This window comes from Taudactylus pleione, unplaced genomic scaffold, assembly GCF_031769625.1.
Source record: "Taudactylus pleione unplaced genomic scaffold, aTauple2 ptg000536l, whole genome shotgun sequence".
Taxonomy (NCBI): Eukaryota; Metazoa; Chordata; class Amphibia; order Anura; family Myobatrachidae; genus Taudactylus; species Taudactylus pleione.
The window spans coordinates 3,590,006-3,615,218 of NW_028284938.1; the positions used below are offsets into that span (position 1 = coordinate 3,590,006).

At 45.6% G+C, this 25,213-nt stretch overlaps 1 protein-coding gene across 1 annotated transcript in view; it reads right to left on the reverse strand.

Annotated features, from left to right (window-relative positions):
- Positions 1-8,089: 8,089 nt before the first annotated feature.
- The window catches only part of CALCRL (calcitonin receptor like receptor), a 196,064-nt gene continuing 178,940 nt past the window's right edge, over positions 8,090-25,213 (reverse strand). Inside the window, exons 12-13 of the mRNA XM_088451049.1 lie at positions 10,101-10,142; positions 8,090-8,766 (exon numbers count right to left, since the gene is read on the reverse strand). Coding sequence (XP_088307175.1) covers positions 8,545-8,766; positions 10,101-10,142 — 264 coding nt within the window. The 3' untranslated portion in view covers positions 8,090-8,544. The remainder of the gene's footprint in view (positions 8,767-10,100; positions 10,143-25,213) is intronic.

Sequence of the window (25,213 nt, forward strand, 5' to 3'; positions counted from 1 at the left end):
GTACACACTGGGCGATTTTACTGAGCGTTTGCACGATTACTACATCGTAATCGTGCACTATAATGACGGAAATGACCAGCGATGCGTGCTCCCGCTTGTCGTTCCCGACATTGTGCTGCATGTTCAGGCGATGGACAATCTGTCGATAATGACAGATTGGCCATGTTCAGGAATGATCGTTCAGTGTAGGCACTACAGGGGAACAGGAACGATGGTACGGTTACGATGTCGTAATCGTACTGTCTTTCTTAATCACCCAGTGTGTACGCATCTGTACACCTTATATTTGGGAGATATCTCATAATACATAACTACATTTAATAGGTGATTTATCACTACTAGACCATTGTATTTTCTCATTGCTAACCTACATTTATTACCTCTTCTGTATACACTAAGTACTTGTTATAAGTGACTTTTAGAGGCGCATAATACGTAGGTATATAAAGTAATTATGACCACAATTTTTTGATTTTCATATGTTTCTATGTTTATCAGTATTGCACTTTACGTCTGTGTGTGTAATTTTTTCCTGGCGGTAATTTTAATCTCTACTAATAAAAGGTATATTTTAACATAAATTAATCCCATTTACAATACCAGAGTGTGCCCCAATACAGGAGTTCTTTTTTTTCTTTTTCCTTTGTTTCTGGAATTTAATAAGCTTGTCTGAAAAGGTGAGTTTTCAGGGAAATCTTGAAGGATTAGGGGTATATTTACTAAAGGTCGATCAACATTGATGTGTTTCTGGGGCTAAATCACACATTTACTAACAGGCAATTATTTATTTGGTTTCTTAAGTATTAGTAAATGTGTGTTTTGGCTCCAGAAACACAACATTGCTGTTGTTCAATTTTCATTGATTTGAAATTGAACAAAATTGATTAAAAATCAACCTTTAGTAAATATACCCCTTAATGTGTGTAGGAAAGCATTCCGTAGAGTGGTTGCAGCACGAACAAAAGTCTTGTAACCATCAATGGGAGCAGGTAATGAGTGTGAATGAGAGATCTTGTGCCGATTGGAGAGATCAAGCTGGGAGATATGTTGGAAAATATGTTGAGATATATGTTAGTGTAGTTTGGTTAATAGCCTTATGTGTAAGTAAAAGTATTTTATATTGAATTTGTAGAATACAGGTAACCAATGGAGGGAAAGACAGAGTGGAGCAGATTATGAATATTTGGCAATGAAGATCAGCCTCGCAGCTGCATTCAAAATGTAATGTAGTAATGAAAGTCTTTTTTGGAGAAGACCATTAAGACGACTATTGCCATAAACAATGCAGGAGATAATGGGCTTGATTCAGCAAGGAACGCATGTTAGTAGACACACGCACCCATTCGCTGCGAGAATATGCTAATCAATGCATACGCACGGAGACCGCAGCACAAGATGCAGATGCCCAGCCCCATATTAAGCCGCCCATCTCCCTTTACTCATAGCCTGATCAGCAGGCAAGATAGCGTAAACATGGGTAACATCGAGAACCATCGGACCCATTAGCATTATAGTGGTTGACCTGACCTGAGGCAGGATTTTAGCCGCTTCCTGTGTACAGCTTACGGCATGGCTGCGTATGCCGCCGGACTGCCTTAATTATGCACACCCCTATAACTGCATTACAATGCCTGCGTTTACCTGACCATCCCCCGTCACCACCCACAAAGGGGACTTCCTGTCAATCAGTATCAAAAGGGTCTGCATACAAACTGCGTGCGGTCTTCATACCATAACCTGATTGCACTGGCTACTTCGCACACACAGTGCGATGCATACGCAGTGCGAAAACATCGGCCAAGTGCGTGCGTTCTCTCCTTTACGTTCCTTGCTGAATCAGGCCCAATGAGTGCGTGAATTAGATGTTTTGCAGTGTCTTATGTAAGATATGGTCATATTCTGGATATGTTTTTTAGATGTATGTAACAGTATTTGCAAACAGATTTAATGTGGGGAACAAAAGACAGTTCAGAGTCAAGGATGACACCTAGGCAGCGAGCTTGTTGGGTATGGTTGATTGTCGAGTTATCAACTGCGATAGAGATATCAGGTTGGTAACTACTATTGTCTAGTGGAAATATTACTTATGTTTGCGAAAGATTTATTTTGAGGTGGCAAAATGACATCCAAGAAGAAATGGCAGAAAGACAGTCAGTAACACTGACCAATACAGATGATGATAAATCTGGGGAGAATAGGTACTGTAGATCTGAGTTTCATCCCCTTACAGATGATGCTGAAAGCTGAAAAGTTTGCCAAGAGATGTGGTGTATACTGAGAAAAGCAGAACATCTAGGACTGAGCCTTGTGGTACTCCAACTGATAAGAGTAATCAAAGAGGAGGTGGATTCAGAGATCAAACCCTGAAAGAGCGAATTGATAAGTAGGATGAAGACCAAGATAGGGCTCGGTCTTGAAGACCTAGGGATTCTAGTGTTTGTATGAGAAGAGAGTGGTCAACAGTGTCAAATGCAACAGAAAGATCCAGAAGAAGTGATTAATTGCCTGTAGACTTAGCAGTGATCAAATCATTTACCACCATAGTCAGTGTCATCTCTGGAGTATTGGAAATTAAAGCCTTACTGAAGTGGGTTAAATAAGGATGCGTGTGAGGCGGGTATAAGGAAGTATCTCAAGTAGCTTGGAGGGCCATGGGAGCTGGGACGGTAATTTAAGCAAGAGTTAGGGTTAGAATGCTTTTTTTTTTTTAGAATTGGAGTAATCCCTGCATGCTTGAATAATAACATGGAAAGATTGTGGATTTTAAATATGACAAGCAGGCCCATCTTCTGGCACAAGAAATCCCTGTTTAAATATTTAAAGTGCGAAAAAAGCTGTGATTTTAGTCATTAGCAATTTTCTTCACAGTAAATAAATAGTTAGCAATATTGGAATTCTATAGATTAATGGACAAGCTTATATTAGTCACTGCAGACAAATTTACTGAGTATTGTTTCATTTATCTGAAGGACACAGAATCTGTGAAATCCTCGAGCATCTGCAAATGGACTCGATCACTGAATCAACTCTGCTCATTTTATCTATCTCTGAGTTTACTCCCCTTGGAACTTTTCATACGTATGTGCTGTATACTCTTCTGGATAACTGGCGGTGCCTCCAACCATTCCCCTTGATCCTTCCTTCTTTACCACTGTGTTTCCTTTCTGATTGTGGCTATTGCTTTTTGAAGCTTATAATATTGAATACTCATATGATATAGCAGTCATGCCGCAATACACGCTGCAACATATAGCGGTTTAGACCGGAACATAGGGGCAAAAGCAGTAGTAACCCCACTTTCTGCATTTTCACAGAACAAAAGGGGTTATTACTGCTTCTCCAATATGTATGAAAAGGCAGGCTGTGTAGAACTCAGAGATTACTCCAGGGGCACATTTGGCCTGTTATAACATAGCGTTATTGAGCATTTACTCAGCCCAAAAAAATTATTTGCTTGACATTTGCAGACTACCGTCATTTATTTGTCTTTTCCCCGCATATTTCCTTTCCAGTGCTAATGCAAGTAAAGCACTCTATGAAACATTTTGGAATACAACAATCATAAATTGTGTAAGTTTTTTTTAAGCAATTATGGTGGATAAATATTATTGCCTAGGTTTGGACATTGCAATATCATTAGGATGAACACTCTCTCCAGTCACTTATATGTAACTCACCTAGTGTTGTTGTTTTTTTTTGTAAACAGAGCATGTGCCGCTCCATAGGCTTCTTGACAGAGGCTCGTTGTGCGACCATTTCTCTCTGTCCATGAAATGGCCATTTCTGAGTGTCAACTGGATGTTACCTTGAGAATGTGTGCAAGAATGAATTGGAGTAACATGGGAGCGTCATGGTTGTGTAGCCAGCATTCCTTTGCAGTTCTCACCATTGAAGTTAATGGTGGGAGCCGTTCTTTGGCTGAAAGCTCGCCTCTTTCAGCCAATGAGCGCTCAGCACCCGGGTTTCTAAAGTGAAATTGTGCTGCTGAGCTCTCATTCGGGTAGTGACGTCCGTAGAGGACGGTACTGTGTCCAGCGGCTCGTATATTTGCATGTTTTTTTTTTTCCTGCCAAGCCTGGGGATTGTCTACATGGACTGAAGAGGGCGTGATCCACACATAGGAAAAGGTGAGTATGGATTAATTTTTTTTATTTTTTTTTACAGGTACCCTATGGATACTGGACAAGGGTGCATGATGGCTTCAGGTTCAGGGATACATAGGTGAGATAGTGTGTGTGCATGTATGTGTCCTGTGTTTATTTTAATATTGCTTTTGCTGTGAAACTACAGGTACCAGCGGGCCCATAATGCCCCGCATGCTGGTACTTGTGGTTCTCCAAGTACCAGCATGCGGGGGAGGCTTGCTGGGACCTGTAGTTCCACAGCAAAAGACAATATTTTTAACTCTTTAAAATGCACCACACTACACTAATCAACCAGTCACCCACCAGCCAGGGGTGCCGGGTATAGCCCTGGGCTATCAGCCTAGGCCTGGGGTGCCCTGGTGAGAGGGACCCCTTTATTAGGGGGGTCCTCAGCTCCCCAGGGATCCCTGGCCTGTGCTGACTAGTGGTCAGGGTTGATGCTTTGGCTGGGGGACCCTGTGAAAGGGCTTCCCTGGCTGTGGCATTTGCCCCCCCCCCCTGCTAAAAAAGTCTGGTAGTGGTTCTGGAAAATTCAGGGGAAGCCTACTAATTATTTCCCCCTGTATTTCCAGAACCGGATCAGAGCCCAGTGCAGGTTGCACAAAATACGGGGGACCCCTACGTCATTTGTCTCCTGTATTTTGGCAACCAAGGCTGGTTCTGACTAGCCTGTTGCTGGTTGTGTTTAAATACAGGGGACCCCTATGTAGTTTGTCCCCTGTGTTTTGCACAACCAGCACTGGGTCACTAAAAGCCTGGGGCTGTTTGCTCTTTTGGGGGGGATGGTCTCACTGATCACGTCTGTGATTCTGTGTCAATGACACAGATGCATGTAGCACGGATCTCCCTGATCCGTGCGTACATCTGTGTATTTGAAATACACAGCAGCACCGACGGGTCTCACTCACTGATCCCGTCTGTGCTTCTGTGTTAATGACACTGATGCATGTAGCACGGTTCACCGTGCGTGCATCTGTGTCATTGCAGATGCATGTAGCACAGATCTCCCTGTTCCATGCTACATGCATCTGTATTGTGCATGACATCGTTCCGTGTGCATACACACGGAACGATGTCATTCAAACCGTGCATGATAGGTTGCTTAGCTTTCTGCATGTTGGAAAGAGCAGCGACCACTATCAACGAACCGCGGGAGCGCGCATTGGATAGTGATCACCCCACACACGGCACTTTTTAAACGATTGGTCATTGCAATCGTTCAGAAACGGCCAAATCATTTAAAAAATCGTACCTTGTGTCGGGGCCTTTACATGCATATCTCCAATATTCTGTCATATCTTCTGGTATTGCTTTTGGTAGAATCATTCTGCTAATATGTGATTAAGATCATGAGGAAAGTAACTGGGTCCCATTACCAGATGATCTGGCCTTTTGACTGCTCCTTTATAATAATTTTAAAACATGCAAATACAGTCAGGTGCATAAGTATTGGGACATTGACAGAATTTTCATATTTTGGCCTCTATTCACCACCACAATTGCTTTGAAATGAAACAAACAAGATGTGCTTTATCTGCAGACTTTCAGATTTAATTTGAGGGTAATTACATCCAAATCAGGTGAACGGTGTAGGAATTACAATGATTTCTATATGTGCCTCCCACTTTTTAAGGGGCCAAAAGTAATGGGACTATCAACTCAAAAGCTATTTCATAGACAGGTGTGGGCTATTCCCTCGTTATTTCATTATCTATTAAGCAGGTAAAAGGTCTGGAGTTTATTCTAGGTGTGACATTTGCATTTGGAATCGGTTGCTGTTGACTCTCAATATGAGATCCAAAGAGCTGTCACTATCAGTGAAGCAAGCCATCATTAGGCTGAAGAATCAAAACAAGCCCATCAGAGAGATAGCAAAAACATTAGATGTGGCCAAATCAACTATTTGGAAAATTCTTAAAAAGAAAGAACGCACTGGAGAGCTCAGCAACACCAAAAGAGCACGGAAAACAACTGTGGTGGATGACAGAAGAATTATTTCCCTGGTGAAGAAAAACCCCTTCACAACAGTTGGCCAAATCAAGAACACTCTCCAGGAGGTAGGTGTATATGTGCCAAAGTCAACAATCAAGAGAAGACTTCACAAGTGAATATAGAGGGTTCACCACAAGATGTAAACCATTTGTGAGCCACAAAAACAGGAAGACCAGATTAGAGTTTGCCAAACAACATCTAAAAAAAGCCATTACAGTTCTGGAACAACATCCTATGGACAGATGAGACAAAGATCAACTTGTACCAGAGTGATGGGAAGAGAAGAGTATGGAGAAGGAAAGGAACTGCTCATGATCCAAAACATACCACCTCATCAGTGAAGCATGGTGGTGGTAGTGTTATGGCGTGGGCATGTATGGCTGCCAATGGAACTGGTTCCCTTGTATTTATTGATGATGTGACTGCTGACAAAAGCAGCAGAATGAATTCTGAAGTGTTTCGGGCAATATTATATGCTCATATTCAGTCAAATGCTTCAGAACTCATTGGACGGTGCTTCACAGTGCAGATGGACAATGACCCGAAGCATACTGCAAAAGCAACCAAAGAGTTTTTTAAGGCTAAAAAGTGGAATGTTATGCAATGGCCAAGTCAATCCCCTGACCTGAATCCGATTGACCATGCATTTCACTTGAAGAAGACAAAACTGAAGGGAAAATGCCCCAAGCACAAGCAGGAACTGAAGACATTTGCAGTAGAGGCCTGGCAGAGCATCACCAGGGATGAAACCCAGCGTCTGGTGATGTCTATGCGTTCCAGACTTCAGGCTGTAATTGCCTGCAAAAGATTTGCAACAAAGTATTAAAAAGTGAAAGTTTAATTTAGGATTGTTTAGTTTGTCCCATTACTTTTGGCCCCTTAAAAAGTGGGAGGCACATATAGAAACTGTTGTAATTCCTACACCGTTCACCTGATTTGGATGTAATTACCCTCAAATTAAATCTGAAAGTCTGCAGTTAAAGCACATCTTGTTTGTTTAATTTCAAAGCCATTGTGGTGGTGAATAGAGGCCAAAATATGAAAATTCTGTCAATGTCGCAATATTTATGCACCTGACTGTATAAATATTCTCTATGAATCCACTTCGAGAATGCTGGGATGATCTTAATGCCTATCCTTTGTAATCAAAATGCCTCCCCTGCAGTTAAACAAAGGGCAAACAAGGTCAATATGCAGATAAAAGATTTCAATCTCTCTACTAGAGGAAGCCAATCACTAAGTACCTCAACACAACACACACAAATGCATATACACACATTGCTCTAATGCTGGGTACACACTGACAGATACATTGGCCGATCAATTGATCAGCCAATATATCTGCTACCCGTCGGCCAGTGTGTACCCGCGATATGTCGGTGAACATTGTTGTTCACCGACATATCGCATTGGCTGTGCTGCACAGCCGATGGACAGATATGTCTGCAGACATATATGTCCATCTGCAGACCGCCCGCACACAAACAGCGGCAGCCGCGGGGAGGGCGGCTGGACACGCCCCCGACACGGCCACCGGGTCCCGCGGGCACAAGCAGATGATGGCCGTTCAGTGTGTATGAACGACCATCATCTGCAGATATATCTGTCAGGTGTGTACCCACCTTAAATTAGCTTTTGCTAGAAATTGAGTGTATTTATTAACAGTCTACATTAGCTCATGAAAAGATGTATTTAGTGGTCTCTCTGGTGCCTTTCCTCTACCCTACTGTTCCAGTATTTCCTGTATTTTATCCTTCCCTTTTATTCCTTACTGGAGCTTCCTATCCTGAATGTCCTTTCAGTTTTCCGTCATACACCTACCCACCTCTCTTGTCCCTCACCTTTTTAAAGGATTGCCCTCTAATCTCAAACTCCTCACAGAACCATATGATATTGCAGATTAAGTTTAATACCATATGCTATATAGATAAGCTACACAATGTCTTCATGTATCTGTTTGGCTTTTTTTATTACATAAGGGATAAAAACAGCAAAGCACACAAAAACATGTGCATAAAAATGGCCAGCAAATGCCAAAATATGTTACATATGGCAATATAAAGAGTTTTAAGTTGAATGTCCTATAGTCTAAAATACACATTTGTGATGAACAAGTCACTGTAATTTAAAATCAGTAAACAAGTTTTATACAATTGGCAAACAAAGAAAACAAATATTTAAAGAAATACTGTCTCAACATAAACTTCAATAATTCATAAATCACAAACCTGTTGTATAAACTTAATACAAGTGCAAACAAACTTTAATGCAGTTTACATCAAATACGTATACTTGACATAAAATTATATATACTGAGTCACTCTTAATATGTGTGTAGTAAATATTGTAGTGGAAGTTATTTTAAACAGCAGTTATATAAACAAATATTAGAACAGAATAACCTATTTCACATATATGGTTTTTCAGTTTTCAAAGCAACACTTTCCATATCATGGTGGTTTTTTCCATTGGTTTGCCAGTTGTTATAGTCATGTGTATAAGTGGTGCCTGGGCCCTCACTGATGGAAGATATAGTGTATGAGGCTGATCGAAGACCTTCAGAATGAGCAAAACTGTTCCCAAACTGAATTTTGTACTGATTCCAGTGTCTCTTTAGAACAGCTTGCACCTAAAAAACATAAGCAGACACATTACTGTTATCAGTAAGACAAGCTTCTTTCTTTGCATTATATATCGGGAACATTTAAATTACCACTAAGCACTAAACATTTCTATTGATTAATTAAAACAACCAAATCGATTTACTTTTCCATTATATTGACCATATTGTAAGCTAATCATTCTCTTTTTCCTCCTGCCCACAGTTATGCTAGATTCATTCATTCTATAAACTAACCTCTTGATTGTTGTGCAGGTCTTGTTTATTTTCTAACAAAAATAGTGTTTATGGAAGACGGAAAGCTCAGTACTTATCAGAAATCCAGGGACGGTTTAAGAGATGAAAGAGCTTGTGTGCAGAGTCCCCCTCTCTTGCTGGTGTGCAAGCGCAAATCTCCAGGAAAATGGTGGCCACGCCATTTTCCCAGTGATTTCTGCAGCGTTGGCACCGCACTACGGAATGTAAGTATAATGTGTGCAGGGGCAAATGCAGGATTTCTACAGGGGGGTTTCCATATGCTTAATTTTGGAGTGTGGCCAGCCCATGGAGGGGGCATAGTTAGTACTTAACAAGATATAATCTGGTCTAGTGCGCTAATGGAGTGCTCAGTTCCACACAGTTCCTTATACTGTATATTGTGGCCACAGTTCTGGTAAAATCGTATTATACAATATAGCTATTGTGGTGTTGATTTGATCTACTGGGCTAGGGGAGGGGTGGGGTGGGGGAGGCATTCCTGGCAACTGGAAACCGCCCTTGTGTTTTCCTATAGTATGGGTGCAGGATATGCAGTATGGGCCCCCCTGGACAACACACCCTGCACCCATTATAGATATGCCCATGCAGAAATCACTTCTCTATCTCAAGATAAAGGTTTGAATATGTAACTGATTTTATTGTACTTGACTTTGTTGTGCATTGTTACTAAAGTTGTTTCTGTAAGAAATGTAATCGTGTGTCATACCTTAGTTTATTCAAATATGTATATGTCTATTTTGAGGGTTTGAAGAGAAATTGAATAATGTCATTGTGATATTACATGTGCTACTTACAGAGACAAACTATTATTGTAAACATAATTGCATGGAACCTATACCTGGATACATTTGGCTTCATTCCAGTCACAATTATGTTGAAGATAGAGAAGTTATTTAGGAGTGTGGGCAATTTGTTTATAACATTAGAATAGAGCTGCAAATCTGAAAGAATGCTATAATTGTTGGTTCATATTTAAACTATGTTATTTACACAAGTTTTGGAATGTGTAAACACTACATTTTAAAAGCAATGTAAAAAATAAATGTATTTATTCTGATTAGTATAAATGAAAAACAAATACGTACCTCTCCATTAAAGAAACAAAATATTGTAGCCACCAACAATCCCTGGAAAAAAAAAGGATATGTATATAACATAAAACAATAATTACATCATGCAAAGTGTGTGTTTATATTTAAGAGCTTAAAAATAAAAACAAATCTGATCAATGTGAGTGAAGTACAGGTATAGAAATGTATGCTGTGTGATTGTTTAGGTGTAAATATGGTAAAACATATGTGAGTTATTACGTAGTAGGTAAATGTGGATGGAAACTGTATAGCAGCAGTTTATTAATGAAAACAAAAACATGAAAAATAGATAATTGGAAATGTCGGAAAATATATAGACACCCCCAACCAGACAAAACCACTCACAAACACTTATAAACTATTTTCTTACTTTTCAAATTGTAATAACTTGTGGTACAATAAATAAATAAGGTTGAGATATTTTACTCAGGTTGCAAAATTTGTTAAAAAAGCTGTGAAACCATATAGTAGATAATCCCAGCATGATGTAACTGTGAGGTTTTCAAACAACTTTCTCACAACACACATGATATCTACATTGGACATATTCTATTTTTCAAATACTTTTTTTGTATTGACAGTTTTCTAGCTCAAGGTACATAGTACACAATCAAAAATATTTCAATATAACAATCATGTTACAACATAATAGAGAAAAATAACAAATCTTATATAAAATTTTCACAGTGGTATTGAAAACATTCAAAACAAATGCAAACAAATAATACATATACCAATCCAAAAATTGCCAAATTAGTGTCAAAAAAGGTTCCCATAGTTTAGTATTTCCATATTATACCAGGATGTGAGAGCAAAACATTTCCTTAGGGACTCTCTTAATGTAACTGATAGGGTATGTATATAAGGAAGCCAGGTGTCAAAGAATTTCCCTGCTAGTTTCTCTTTTTGTAAAGTGGTGTTTGTCCAATCCATTGAAAATAGGAATGAGAGCCTAGGATGTATTAGTGAGATAGGGATTGGTTCAGGGGTAATCCACTGGGAAAGTATGGTTTTCTTTGTGGCTGTAGCTAGCTTATTAAGTAAAATACCTTTCGTCAAAATAGTCGAATGAGCACTTGGCTAGATTCCCCAGAAGGCCCAAGTTTTGTCAATATTGAGCTGGATTTTTAATTCGCTAGTGATATAGGTTTGAAGTGATTCCCATAAGGTCTGCACCTGTGGACAAGTCCACAGTGTCACGGCCAGGGTATTTCAGCATGGCAGTAGGCGAGTGTTACCTGTGAGGTCATTGTGGCGCGGGCTGTCTGGTGGCGGAGCTGGTGTCTGGCGGGGGGCTTTGGCTGCGCGCGTTGATGTGCGGGCCTGTTGTCACTCTGCGCTGGTAAGGCCTGGCGGCGTCTCCATTCCGTTTGGCATGGGCGCCGCAATCTTGCCTTCTGGCCATGTGATGCGGCTGGCCAATCCTGATGAGTCACATGTTCCCTCCAGCCAGTAACAGCACGGCATGGAGTATTTAGGAAGGGTCAGTGCCTTCCTTCTTTGCCAGTGCAACGTGTATCTCAGCCTAGCTGAGAGGGAGTTCTCTGTGCTTATCCTGTTCCTGTGAATTCGCTGTCTGCCAGTCTGCCTGTCAGCTCCTAGCTCCCACTGGACTACCCCGCTTCCTCCATCACCCTTGCCCATACCTGAGTGCCTGAGCCTGCTGACATCCTGCGCTTCAGTTCACTACCTGCATACCTGGCTTGTTTATTTTCAGTTCACTACCTGCATACCTGGTTTGATTATTTTCAGTTTCACTACCTGCACACCTGGACAGCTCTAATTGTTTCTACTTGGACATTAACCCTTTTACTCCCACCACAGAACTCTTGTGCACATTTATATATTCCTGGACTTTTATTTACTGCCACATTATGTCTACTCAAGCACTTATTCAAAATCCTAGTTTTATTTTCAAATCTGCTTCTGTGATCGCTCCTGCTACCACCCCGGGTCCACAAACAACCCAGAACATGACACACAGACAATGTACAATATCCGCCTCTGGTAATCCACATTTGTAGCAGTTGAGAGCATCTCCAATTAAAATTTTTAACTTGGGCGTAAAATAGGATCGATGTAGAATTTTTTGATACATTTCAGTGTATGAAATCGAAACTAACTGCTTGTCTAGTTTAGTGTTGACCTCCAAAATCTTATTTATTGTAAGTTCAGGGAAGTCTGACTGCCATTTCAACAATCCCACATTACCAGACTTTAAATTAAGCAATGGTTGGGAGTGAGTGTAGATGAGAGAAGTGGAAAAAGAGGACCTCATTTTACGTCGCACCATTCCATCCAACCAACAATCTCTGTCTTTATCGGTTAAGGATGAAAGAATAGTTGATATATAGCTGTTAGCTTGTAGAAATTGAAATAGTGGGATTATTAGTGAGGGATATTTCTCCTGTATCTGGGAGGACATATTCTATTTTTAACCATATTCAATTATATATATTAAATGCATTCCTTAAACACATTTGGGAAAATTATATAAACATAGGGCAGTGGTTCCCAAATTGTGTGACGTGGCAGCCTGGGTGCCTCGGCAGTCGGGACCCTTGCAGGGGTACCTCAAGTTGGTGGTCCAGCACCAAATCAAATTATTTATGGTCTATGTAATGTAAAAATGTGGACAAACAGAAGCGCAGACCTGTCCCCCACCACATAACTGAACATAAGGATGTCAGGTAGGCACAATTTGCTTTAATAATTTTATTCTGAATTTGTGAATAACAAACTTTTGGCTTACAGGTACCGTGAAAACAAAGCTGATACTCTAGGGCGCTGTGGTTCAAAAAAGTTTGGGAACCTCTGATATAGGGTATTAGGATGTGCATACTTGCCTACTTTTAAAAAAGCATTTTAGGGAGATTGGGAAAGTACCACCTATGAGTGTGGTGGTAAAGTGGACGTGTACTGCAACATCTGAGAGGCCTGCCACAAAACTGACTTACATCCAAATGTAAGTGAGCCCCAAAGCAGTTAGTAAGATCTGTTTGTTCATGGAAAACACACTGATACTTTTCAGGGCTTGCTCATGTATTGTGTTTTACAAGTGGTTCCATATAAGTGGCCAAGAGAAACCTTATTTGATAATGCTGTAGCCATAGGGATCAGTGTGCCTTATAACCAATGCAGGGAAGTGGTACTGATTATACTATTTGAATGTAAATATCTCTTTTTACAAGTATATAACAGCTACATAATGGGCATAAGGTGCAATCGGGGAGATTACTAGCCTCTGCAGGGAGACAGGGAGTTTGCTACTATTTCAGGGAGTCTCCTGACAATCAGGAAGAGTTGGTAAGTACAGTATGAGGATTTGTTGTTTAGATGTTACATTATTCTTTATATACAATACTTAATATGCTTGTTATATTGTAGATGTATTTTAATGGGTAATGTTATATCATTATACTTGTAGCAATATTATTCTCTCATACTTATGTTTAAATAATTTCTTTATTTTATTTCTAAATAATAACTGTTTTCCCAATTCTTCTTACATATTTTCATAGCTATTTTTTATTTTGTAGACTGTGGGATGAATAAATGAATAGTTGACTACTAAGTTATTGTATGCATTAAGGAAGCCAATGTAAACTCCCGTAACACTGGTGTCTACTGTAGTCCAATTTAGATTGTATAAAATATTACCAAATGTTTCCCTCCTTTGCTAGGGAGGCTGTTGGGAAGAAGGTTCGGTTATCCACATTTGGTGGTTATGCCCCGTATTTCAGAAAGTCTTTGTGGAAGTCTGAAAACATTGTCACAGCCTCAGATATTTCCCCTCAGCCAAAACTAGTCCCACTACTCATTCCAGACCTCCCTAAATATGTACATAAGTTTACCAGACAAATAATGAATGCCACTGGGAAAGTTTCTGATGGAGCCTATGACCAACATATTGAGGAACCCTACATCCTCCGCCATAAAACATTGTCATATTGGACTCAATTCAATAGTTGCCCACCTAGGGAGTCCAATCTCTGGCAGTATTCTGAGCCCATATTCTGCGGGAATTTCAGCACCTGATCCCGTGTATTAATGGAATTCTCGCAGTCACTGAGACAGCCAATCACATCTGCATATGTGACTCACACGCTGCCCTGCTGCTGCTGTCACTCATTGAAGGGGGCAGGAAAGGAATTTAGCCAGCAGGAAAGGAGTGACGTGCTTAGTAGCATGAGAAGCACTCCACTTCCTCCTGCTGCGACTTGTTAGCTGGCTAGCTACAGAGAGACGGTCACTTGGAGTCTGTAGTAGACAGTAGTAGTAGGCATAAGAGAAAGACAGAGTAGACAGCAGGAGTAGGGAGAGGAAAAGACAGACAGATTCAAAGTGGGAGCGTGGGAGTCCCGGGGACAATTGAATTTGTATTTCTTTCTTTTGCAGGCTTGCAGCAGCATGTTTAACAGAAGGGCTCCTCAGTACAGGAGTCAGGACTGGAGTTGATTGAGACAGCCTTTACATTGCCCATATTCCTGTATTAAAAAATAAAAACCAACTTGCTGTTGTTTGAGGGACAAATTTTAAATATATATATATATAATATATATATATATATATATAAAAAAAAAAAAAAACAATCTACGTACCTACAGTTTGCATAAAATAATAATATTAAAGGTGTGTCTGAAAAAACACTTTTCTTCTAGCAGACTGCATTTCATAGCGTCACTAGTACCAGTGTGGAATTTTATTTGTGGCCCAGGTGCACTGTTGGCTGGTACTTAATAGCAGCAAATAACACATATATTAAACTGCCTCTCTGGTTTCATAGGAATACCTGGGCTGGGTATGGGATGCCGGCACTCGGGATCCTGGCGATCAAAATCTGGATGCTGGCATCCTGACAGGGTTCGGATACCGACCCTTCCTCTACCCCTCCCTCCCTGAACCTAACCCCCCCCCCAGTCTCTAATCCTAACCCTCCCCCTTAGTGCCTAACCCTAACCCACCCCCTAGAGCAGGGATGGGGAACCTCAGGCCCGGGGGCCGTATAAGGTCCTCAGAATCATTTGGTCTGGCCCTCTGAGCTTTTTCTGCTAGCCTCATCTGGCTAGCAGGGTGCCTAGAATGACACCCTGCAGCCAGAATGTATGCAGCAGTGCTGCCTGGAGTGTCCTTAGGATGCTTCAGATGGTCACACTGCTGACCTTACAGCCTGAGGATGCTCTGAGCATTGCTGTAATCACCAGCTATTGTGACCCCGCCCCCCGTGTTTATGTCACATGGATGGGGCGTGGCCTGCACCGAGCCCACAAATAATGTTATATATATCATATTGGCCCTCGGCACATAAAAGGTTCCCCACCCCTGCCCTAATACCTAACCCTAACCCCGCTACTTACCTACGGGTTGCCGGCGGTCGGCATTCTGACAGGTGTTGGGGTTCTGGTGCAGGTATCCTAAGCGCTGGCTTGCTGGGATATTGACTGTATCCCGAATACCTTTCATTATTCATGTATACCTACAGACTGTGGGCCTGATTCAGATTTTCAGACAAAAATTTGCAAAACCCAGGTTTTTACACGTGAACGCCCATCAACCAAGGTTTTTGCTATGTCCAAATGCAAGTAACCCGGGACAAAGTTCTGTGTCCACGAGACTGCTCTTTACCAGGGTTGAGCTGAGACCCGGGTATAAGCCGGGTTGGTAGACGTGTCAATTTCCCAGATTTTAAGTCTGAAAGGGGCATAAGAAAGAGCAAGAAACTGTGCATCTTGGTAAATCCATGTTGCACTGCAGCTGGGACAGATTTAAAATGTGCAGAGAGTTAGATTTGGGAGGGCTGTGTCCAAACTGACATCTAAATTGCAGTGTAAAAATATAGCTGTCCAGCATTTGTGGGCTATATGCAAAAGCAGCGAGTATTTATCACACATGCAAAAACAATGTATGTATTTGCACCCCTTGCAGTGCAACATGGTTTGTCCAGGTACACAGTTACTTGTTCTATCTAAGGCCGGATACACAGGAGAAAAATGTGTATCTCTGCCGACGGCACCACCAACGGGACGAGATGTTAGTTGGATGTACACACTGAATGAAATAGTGCTATATCGTGGCCGCATTAAGCTGTATGCTGTCGGCTTGTCCCATCTGCCGTGCGCGGTAGTGCGTACATGTCAGATGATATGTACAATATGTTTCACTCCAATCCACGGGATCGGACAGCATATCATCTGATGTGTACCCACCCGTACTCTATTCCCAAATCTGAATCAGACCATGAGTGTACAAAAAAATTAAAATCACACACACTTTTTTCTTGTGGACTGTACTTCGAAGGGTGGCATTAGTACCACTGTGGAATTTTATTTGTGGACTTTGGGCCTGATTCAGGTTGTTTCGCAAGGCTGCGTTCGCACGCAACCCGCTCGCTGCGAAAATATGCTAATGAATGCAATCGCACGGCAACCACAGCTCTATACCAAGACGCTTATCATTGTATAAATCCGCCCCCACTTCCCATGACATGCATCTGCAAGTCAGCGAAAATATCGGTAACATCGGAACCATACGCATAGTTGTGGTTGACCTGACCCTACCGCAGAAACTGCTAAACTTCCTGTTGCCTTCTAGACTTCTGCCAGCTTATATGCTATCGCAGGGGCTTAATTATGCACGCCCCTGTAACAGCATTTAAATGCTCAGGCTCTGACAACCCCTCGTCACCACCCTCAAACAATCACTTCCTGTCAATCACTGTGTGAAGACTCTGCATGCTCACTGCGATCGCTTCCCGATCGCTGTGGCTGGTGCGTGCATGCGCACTGCGTCTTATACGCATGCGCGGAATACAAACATCGGCTGGCTGCCTGCGAACTAACCTGAATCAGGCCCTTGGTGCACTGGTGGTACTTAATAGCAGCAAATGCATTTAAAATAATAAGACTGATATTAAACTGCCTCTCTGGTATCATAGTAATACCATTCATATATCTTCCTACTATACTAATTATAACGGTGTGTAGAAAAAATATGAGATATGGTAAGAACTTACCCTTGTTATCTCTATTTCTACGAAGTCCATAGGGTTCCACAGGATACCTTGGGGTATAGGTGTGACGTCAGTCGCAGGGCACCAAAGAGTTAAGCTTTCAGCCTCCCAGGATGCACTAGGTCCCCCTCCTATACCCCGCCCCCGGGCCAAGGCACCTCAGTTAGTTACCAAGCCATAGGCCGGAGGAGGAGAAGGAAGAGAGAGAACAAAGATCTGGACACATACAAGAATCACATTCTCACCAGAGGGAGACGGAAAACCGGTGACCAGAGCAAAGCCCATCTGCAGCACAGGTGCGACAGGGCGGGAGTCCTGTGGAACCCTATGGACTTCGTAGAAATAGAGATAACAAGGGTAAGTTCTTACCATATCTCATATTTTCTACTTCAGGGTCCATAGGGTATCCACAGGATACCTTGGGGATGTCCCAAAGCAGTATCCTTTAAGGGTGGGGACGCTCCTGTGCAGAAAGGAGAATCCGCCGCCCGAAGGAAGCATCCTGAGAGGCGAAGGTGTCAAACCTGTAATACCTCACGAAGGTATGGACAGAAGACCACGTAGCAGCCTTGCAGATCTGAACTGCCGAGGCACCACGTCGAGCTGCCCACGAAGGACCCACAGACCTAGTGGAATGAGCCTTCAGAGAAGGAGGGACCGGTAGGCCTTCATGAAGATAAGCTTCAGAAATAGCCATACGGATCCAGGCTGCCAAAGTTTGCTTTGAAGCAGGCCAACCCTTTTTACGGAAGCCAAAGAGGACAAACAAAGCGTCCGACTTCCTAAACGAAGAAGTGCGGTCAACATAAGTCCTTAAGGCCCGCACAACATCCAAAGAGACCTCACCCACGGAAAGACCCGGTGAGTTAAAGGCCGGAACAACTATTTCCTCGTTAATATGAAACTGGGAAACAACTTTGGGAAGAAACTCGGGCCGAGTGCGGAGCACTGCCCTGTTCCCATAAAAAACCAAGAAAGGGGGTCTACAAGAAAGAGCCCCTAACTCAGAAACACGTCTGGCCGAAGCAATGGCCAGAAGGAAAACAGTCTTAGCTGTTAGCCATTTAAGATCCACTGAGCCCAGTGGTTCAAACGGCGGTCCTTGGAGAGCCCTCAGGACCACAGCCAAATCCCAAGGCGCCACAGGTGGAACAAAGGGCGGCTGAATGCGGAGAACACCCTGCATAAAGGTGCGCACCTCCGGGATTGTAGCAATCCTACGGTGAAACCAGACAGATAGGGCCGAAACCTGTACCTTCAAAGAAGCAAGGCGAAGCCCATGATCTAGTCCCGCTTGCAGGAAGGCGAGAATCCGAGACAGACGAAACTCCCGCGGTGCATAACCTCTCGGTCGACACCACTGGAAGAACGTATGCCACACGCGATGGTATATCCTCGCGGAAGACGGTTTCCGAGCTCGTAACATGGTACGCACCACAGAGCTGGAAAACCCCCGGGACCTCAGCATGGCCGTCTCAACAGCCACGCCGTCAAAGACAGCCGAGTCAGGTCCGGGTGAAGGCAAGGACCCCGAGACAGAAGGTCCGGTCGTAGCGGCAACCGCAGAGGAATGTCCACGGACAGACCCTGAAGGTCTGAGAACCAGTGCCGTCTGGGCCACGCGGGAGCTATCAACAGGAGCGTCCCTCCTTCCTGTTTGAATTTCCGGATTACCCGTGGAAGAAGGGAGACCGGAGGGAACAGGTATGCGAACCGGAACGTCCACCGGACGGACAGAGCATCCACCAGAGACGCCCCTTCGTCTCTTGTGCGAGACCCGTACACCGGCAACTTGTTGTTGTGCCGGGACGCCATGAGGTCGATTTCTGGAAGACCCCACCTGTCCACCAGTAGTTGAAAAACGTCCGGGTGCAGGGACCACTCCCCCGGATGAACGTCCTGGCGACTTAGAAAGTCCGCCTCCCAATTGAGCACTCCCGGGATGAAGACCGCTGATATGGCCGGAAGATTGCGCTCCGCCCAAACCAGGATCCGAGAGACCTCTACGAGAGCCGCCCGACTGCGAGTTCCTCCTTGCCCGTTTATGTAGGCCACGGTGGTAGCGTTGTCCGACTGGACCTGCACCGGGCGACCCTGGAGAAACCGCTGTGCCTGCTGGAGAGCATTGAAGACCGCACGGAGTTCCAAGATATTTATTGGAAGCTCCGCTTCTGTCGGCGTCCACCTGCCCTGGAACAAGTGTGGACCCGAAACTGCTCCCCAGCCCCGAAGACTGGCGTCCGTTGTCAACAGGACCCAATTTGGAACCCAGAACGGACGTCCCTTGTTGAGGTGGGTCGTCTGTAACCACCACGTAAGGGACAGGCGAACCTCCTGGGTGAGCACAATCGTCTGGGACTTCAGAGACTGAGTCAGCCCGTTCCACTTGGACAGGATCAGGTGCTGCAGAGGTCTGGAGTGAAACTGGGCTTATTCCACCATGTCGAACACCGACACCATGGAGCCCAGTAACCTCATCGCCGAGTGTAAGGACACCCGGCGGCTGTGCAGACAACTGCGCACCCTTGACTGTAAAGCAGAGATCTTGTCCTCCGTCACGAAGATCCTTTGCTGTCCCGAGTCCAATAAGGCTCCAAGATGCAGAATCCTCCGAGACGGGATTAGAGTGGACTTCTGCCAGTTGATTAGCCAGCCGTGCCGTTGCAGCAGTGCAATGGTCAGGTCCAAGTGGCGTAACAGGAGCTCTGGAGATCCTGCCACCAATAACAGGTCGTCCAAATACGGCAACATGCGGACTCCCTGCAGCCGCAGAGAAGCCGCCATGACCGCCATCACCTTGGTGAAAACATGTGGTGCTGTTGCCAGGCCAAAAGGTAACGCCCGAAACTGGAAGTGGTCGCTGCTGATTGCAAACCTGAGGAACTGTTGATGGCGCCAAAGAATAGGGACATGCAGGTAAGCGTCCTGTATGTCCAATGACACCAAGTAGTCCCCAGGTTCCAGCGCCAGAATGATGGACCGTAGGGTCTCCATCCGAAACTTCGGGACCCGCAAAGACTTGTTGAGTGCTTTGAGGTTGAGAATCGGACGATATGACCCATTGGGTTTCTGTACCAAAAATAGATTTGAATAGAAACCCTGGCCCCTCTGGGAGAATGGAACAGGCACTATAACTCCAGCCTGGAGCATAGTGTGCAATACCTTCCGCAGCTCCGTAGCCTTGTTCCGGTCTGATGGGAGACCCGTGGTGAAGAAGCGAGCCGGGGGTCTGTGCCGGAAGGAGAGGGCGTATCCGTGGGAAACCACCTCCAGAACCCAAGTGTCTGTCGTAGTGGTCGACCAACACTGGGCGAACTGTAGCAGGCGGCCTCCCACCCTGGGATCCCCCAAAGGGAGGCCCGGACCGTCAGGCCGCAGGCTTGTCATCTGGCTTGGGGGCCGGACGTCTGGTACTCCATGCCTGCTTCCGGGGCTTGACCGATTTCTTAGGGCCAGCCTGTCGAGGAAACGACTGTGGTTTGGGCCTGCCCTGGGCCCTAGATGACCGAAAGGACGATGGTCCCGAACCAGAAGGAGCAGCGGCCGACGGGAGACAGGCAGATTTGGCTGCCGCCAGCGTGGCCACAATCTTATCCAGATCCGGACCGAAGAGAACTTCTCCGGTAAACGGCAACGCTTCCAGACCTTTCTTGGAATCTGCGTCCGCCTTCCAGGATCGCAGCCACAAGGTGCGACGAGCAGCTACCGCTGCTGAAGAAATTCTAGACACCAGAGTACTAATGTCTAGAGCCGCCTCGTTGATGTAGGTGGCCGAATCACGGAGATTGCCAATCAACTCCGCCTGATCGGCCGGACAGTCGGATTCAAAAGAAGCCTCTAATGAATCCGCCCAGCGCTCCATCGCTCTGGCAACCCAGCAAATGGCCATAGCCGGCCGTGCTGCCCCCCCTGCAAGGGAATAAGCGGACTTCAGGCAGATTTCTACCTTGCGGTCCGTAGCATCCTTAAGGGAGGACATGGATGGCATCGGCAATGTGGCACTACGGACAAGACGGGTCACGTGGGAATCCACCTGTGGAGGGGATTCCCACTTCGCAAAATAATTATCCGCGAACGGATAAGCCACCGCCAGGCGTCTCTGCGGCTGGTATCTTTTGCCAGGTTGTTTCCACGCCTCCTCTAAATGGTCCACCAACTGACCCGAAAGAGGAAAGACTGTGGCATCGCCCTTCACATCTTTGAAAAAGGCATACTTAGATTTAGCCGCTGGGGGAACTTCGTCCTCAATCACCAAGGCTGTGCGGACCGCCCGAATAAGTCCAGGAATATATACTTTGGACTTAGCATCAGCGTCCTTAGTATGGAGAGGTTCCTGATCGTAAGGATCTAGAATCTCCCCATCATCAGACGTCCCTTCGTCATCCTCATAAGGAGCGGACAGAGACGCCACCGGCCTTTTATGAGACCGCATCACAGACTCCCCTTGCAACACATCCGACAAGTGCTGTACAGAACTCGTCAGGGAGTTAACCCACGCTGGCTCCTGAGAACCCGGGAGCGGGGAAATAGGGAGACTGTGGGGTACCACCAATTGTCGTGGGAACCCCTGCATGGGTGACGACACCACAGACTGCTGGGACAAACCCATCGGAGTAAACGCGGGCTGCGGAGCTAACTGGCCCACTAAAGCTGTTAACGCCTGAGCGAAACAAGCCCAGGGCGGCTCCTGTACCGGTGCTGTAACCGTAATAGGCCGCGCCATGGACAAACACTGCCGGCAAAGGCCCTCCGCGCTACCCTCCCCCTCCGCTAACGGTACTTTGCACGTGGTACACTGTAGCCGGAGGGGAAAATCACTTTCAGACATGATGGCACCACGTATGTGACCTCTCTCACCAATTAAGTATTAAATAGGCGAGAGACCACCCTGCAGCACCGCACCGCAAGGGCTTTAGCAGAAAGAACAGGGACAGTAATAAAGCTGACAGTTTAGAGAAGAAAAGATTACAGGCAGCAGCGCTAGCACAGTCACATACAATGCAGAAAAATAACAATTCCTGCACTAACAGCGCTGATCACTCAACTACACAGACACAGGGCCTGGTAGGACACAGCGCTGCATACACAGACCTGACCACAGCGGAGGAGAGGTATGCGGGGGGACCCAGACCACGATGCTTCCGTCCAGCGCTTCCAGCAGCGTTCACCATGCGTTCTGGAGAAGATGGCCGCCGAGGAGCAGAGAGGAGGCTGGCCTGGGGGAGGAGCGCTGCCACAGGACCAGTCAGCACATGCAGAGAGGGCTGTGTGCAGCGGGGGAGGCGCCGGCTGTGAGACAGGGAAGGCGCGCTCCCCTGGCATGCATTTAACCCCTGGGACGCCGCAGCGCTACCGCTCTGCTGCGGTCCGCTGTCCCAGGGGGTAGTGGAAGCGCAGGTTGGTCGCCTGGCTCCACGCTGCAGCCAGTCCCCAGGGAGCCCCCTGCCTGGGGACTTAGGACCATGTGATCAGCGGGGACCCACCGCGGGACCCCGCTGCTTACCTCTGTCCCCCTTGAATCCGGCCATGGTCCGGAGCATCTGGGGTCACCGCTAGCTGTGACCCCAGACGCCCACCAGCATCCCCGGATCAGTACCGGCGTTCTGGTACTGGCGGGGTGTAGGGAAGACAGCATGGACGTCAGGACTGACTGTCCATGCTGTTCATCCAGTTGTGCAGCCACAGCTGCATGAAGAATAAGCTTCAGGGGCTCTTCTAGCCCCCACTCCAACAGGTGCACCCGACTCCGGCCGGGCACCAAACTAAACTGAGGTGCCTTGGCCCGGGGGCGGGGTATAGGAGGGGGACCTAGTGCATCCTGGGAGGCTGAAAGCTTAACTCTTTGGTGCCCTGCGACTGACGTCACACCTATACCCCAAGGTATCCTGTGGATACCCTATGGACCCTGAAGTAGAAAAATGAAAAACACACAAACCTATTTTTTTTGCTGCAGGAGATTTTATTTTTTGTAGTCTATATTAAAACCCCTCACTTTCATGCACCTGTGAACGAATACTAACTTGATCTGAGCAACCACTATTTTCTATTATTGTTTTGCGAGGCAAGGATGGGACCAATGGTGGATTTTACCTAGGGGCTGCGAGGCTGCAGTCCCCACAGTAAAATCCTCCACTTCAGTGAGCCAGTGCAGTCCGTGACTGCACTGGCTACACTGTGACTGGAGGTGGCTTCCTGCCAGTCACGCACATGGGGCCTGATGCAGAGTTGGGAATAGAGAGAGAGATAGCACTTAACTGTGTACCTGGGCAAACCATGTTGCAATGCAAGGGGTGTAAATACATACATTTTTTTGCATGTAGTGTAAATACTGGCTGCTTTTGCATGTAGCTCACGAATACTGCACAGCTTTATTATTACACTGCACTTTAGATGTCAGTTTGGACACCTCCCTCCCAAATCTAAATCTCTCTGCACATTTTAAATCTGCCCCACCTGCAGTGCAGCTTGATTTCACCAAGATAATCAGTTGAGAGAGAGATCTTTCTCTATTCCCAACTCTGAATCAGGCCCATGGTCTCCTCCCCCTTGGACTGCCAGTCCGGGCTGCCATAAGCAGAGAGCGGCTTCCAGTGGAGGCCACTACTCTGCCTTTCGGGCAGCCCTACAGGACTTCTCAGGGCTGCTGCCAATGCAGCCCAGAGAAGCTGGTCTAGTGTTATGCACATGAAGGGGGGCTACTGCCGCTCATGCACAAGTCCCGGTGCCTGACATTCATTGTGCAGGCGCCAGGACTAGAAGCAGCGGAAGCCCCTCTCAGGCAAGAGGGCAGGAGCTGCGGCTGGATGGGACTAGCATTAGGAGGGTGTGCTGCTTCCTGTAGTACTATTTAGGGGATTCTGGAGTACCTCCAGGTGAGTTGGTTCTCAACTTGGATATATTAATGTATATATTATTATCATGTGGCATAATAGTATGCAGTTATATGACCCACAGTGGGTGCTATTGCATACTTGCCGACATTCAGCTCCCTCCTACCGGGAGGGAGCCGAATGCCTGCATTCTGTGGGGGGCGTGGCCGGACTGTGATGCCGTTTTGGGGGCGGGGCTGGGGGCGTGACCGCCCGATCGCGTCACCGTGGCCCCGCCCCCTCTTCACAATGCCGGAAAAAAGGCATTGTAAAGCAAGGGGCGGAGCCTCGATGACATCGGGCCCCCCGGCAGCGGGGGTTTTTACTAGTAGTCTGGGGGGGTAGGCGGCAGCCGGGAGGCTTGCCTGCCTTTCCGGGGGGTCGGGAGCAGCACCCGATATTCGGGAGTCTCCCGACCAAATCGGGAAGGTAGGCAAGCCTGTGCTATTATCATGTAGCGTTAGGGACACTGGTACAGAGACGCCTTGCTCCGGCCGGGTGCTTAAACATATCTTTGCAAATATATGCAACAAAGATCTATGGCTTTCTATTATCATGTAGTATTCAAATCTTATTGCTGGTCTATTGCAGTGTGCTGGGGGACATTTTTTTCTTTTCTAGTATAGATGAAAACCCCTCCCTCTCATGCACCTGTGAAAGACTATTAAGTTGATCTGAGCAACCACTGTTTTATTTTAAACTTTTTTTTGCTAACTACAGTACATTTCAAAGTGCGGCACTAGCCTCAGTACCATTGTGGAATTTTATATGTGGACTTTGTGCACGGTTGTCTGGTGCTTAATAGCAGCAAATAGATATAAAAAATTAATAATTAAACTGGCTCTGGTTACGGTACTGTTACTGTACCATCTGTACAGGGCCGGTGCGATGCGGTAAGCGGCCGCTGCCTCAATCGCTATTTTAATAAGCCCCGGACAAACGGGTTAATCGCCAGTTTAAATTTGGTAAATTCTAATAGGCAGCAGGGGCCATTTCAATTTGGTGCTCAGTGCGAGCCAATTACGGCTCACGGATCGACAGCCAATTAGAAGCATCCGGAGCAAGCCAATCATGGCTCACCACATCATAGCTCTGCCCACTCGCAGCATATGATGTCAGACGCAGCTGAGTGGACCAGTTAGTAATGAGGCGACGGTCAGTAGAAGAGGACGTTGCAAGAAGAGTATCGGGCCGCAGAAGAGGCCAGAAGATGGCAGAAGAAAGAAGAT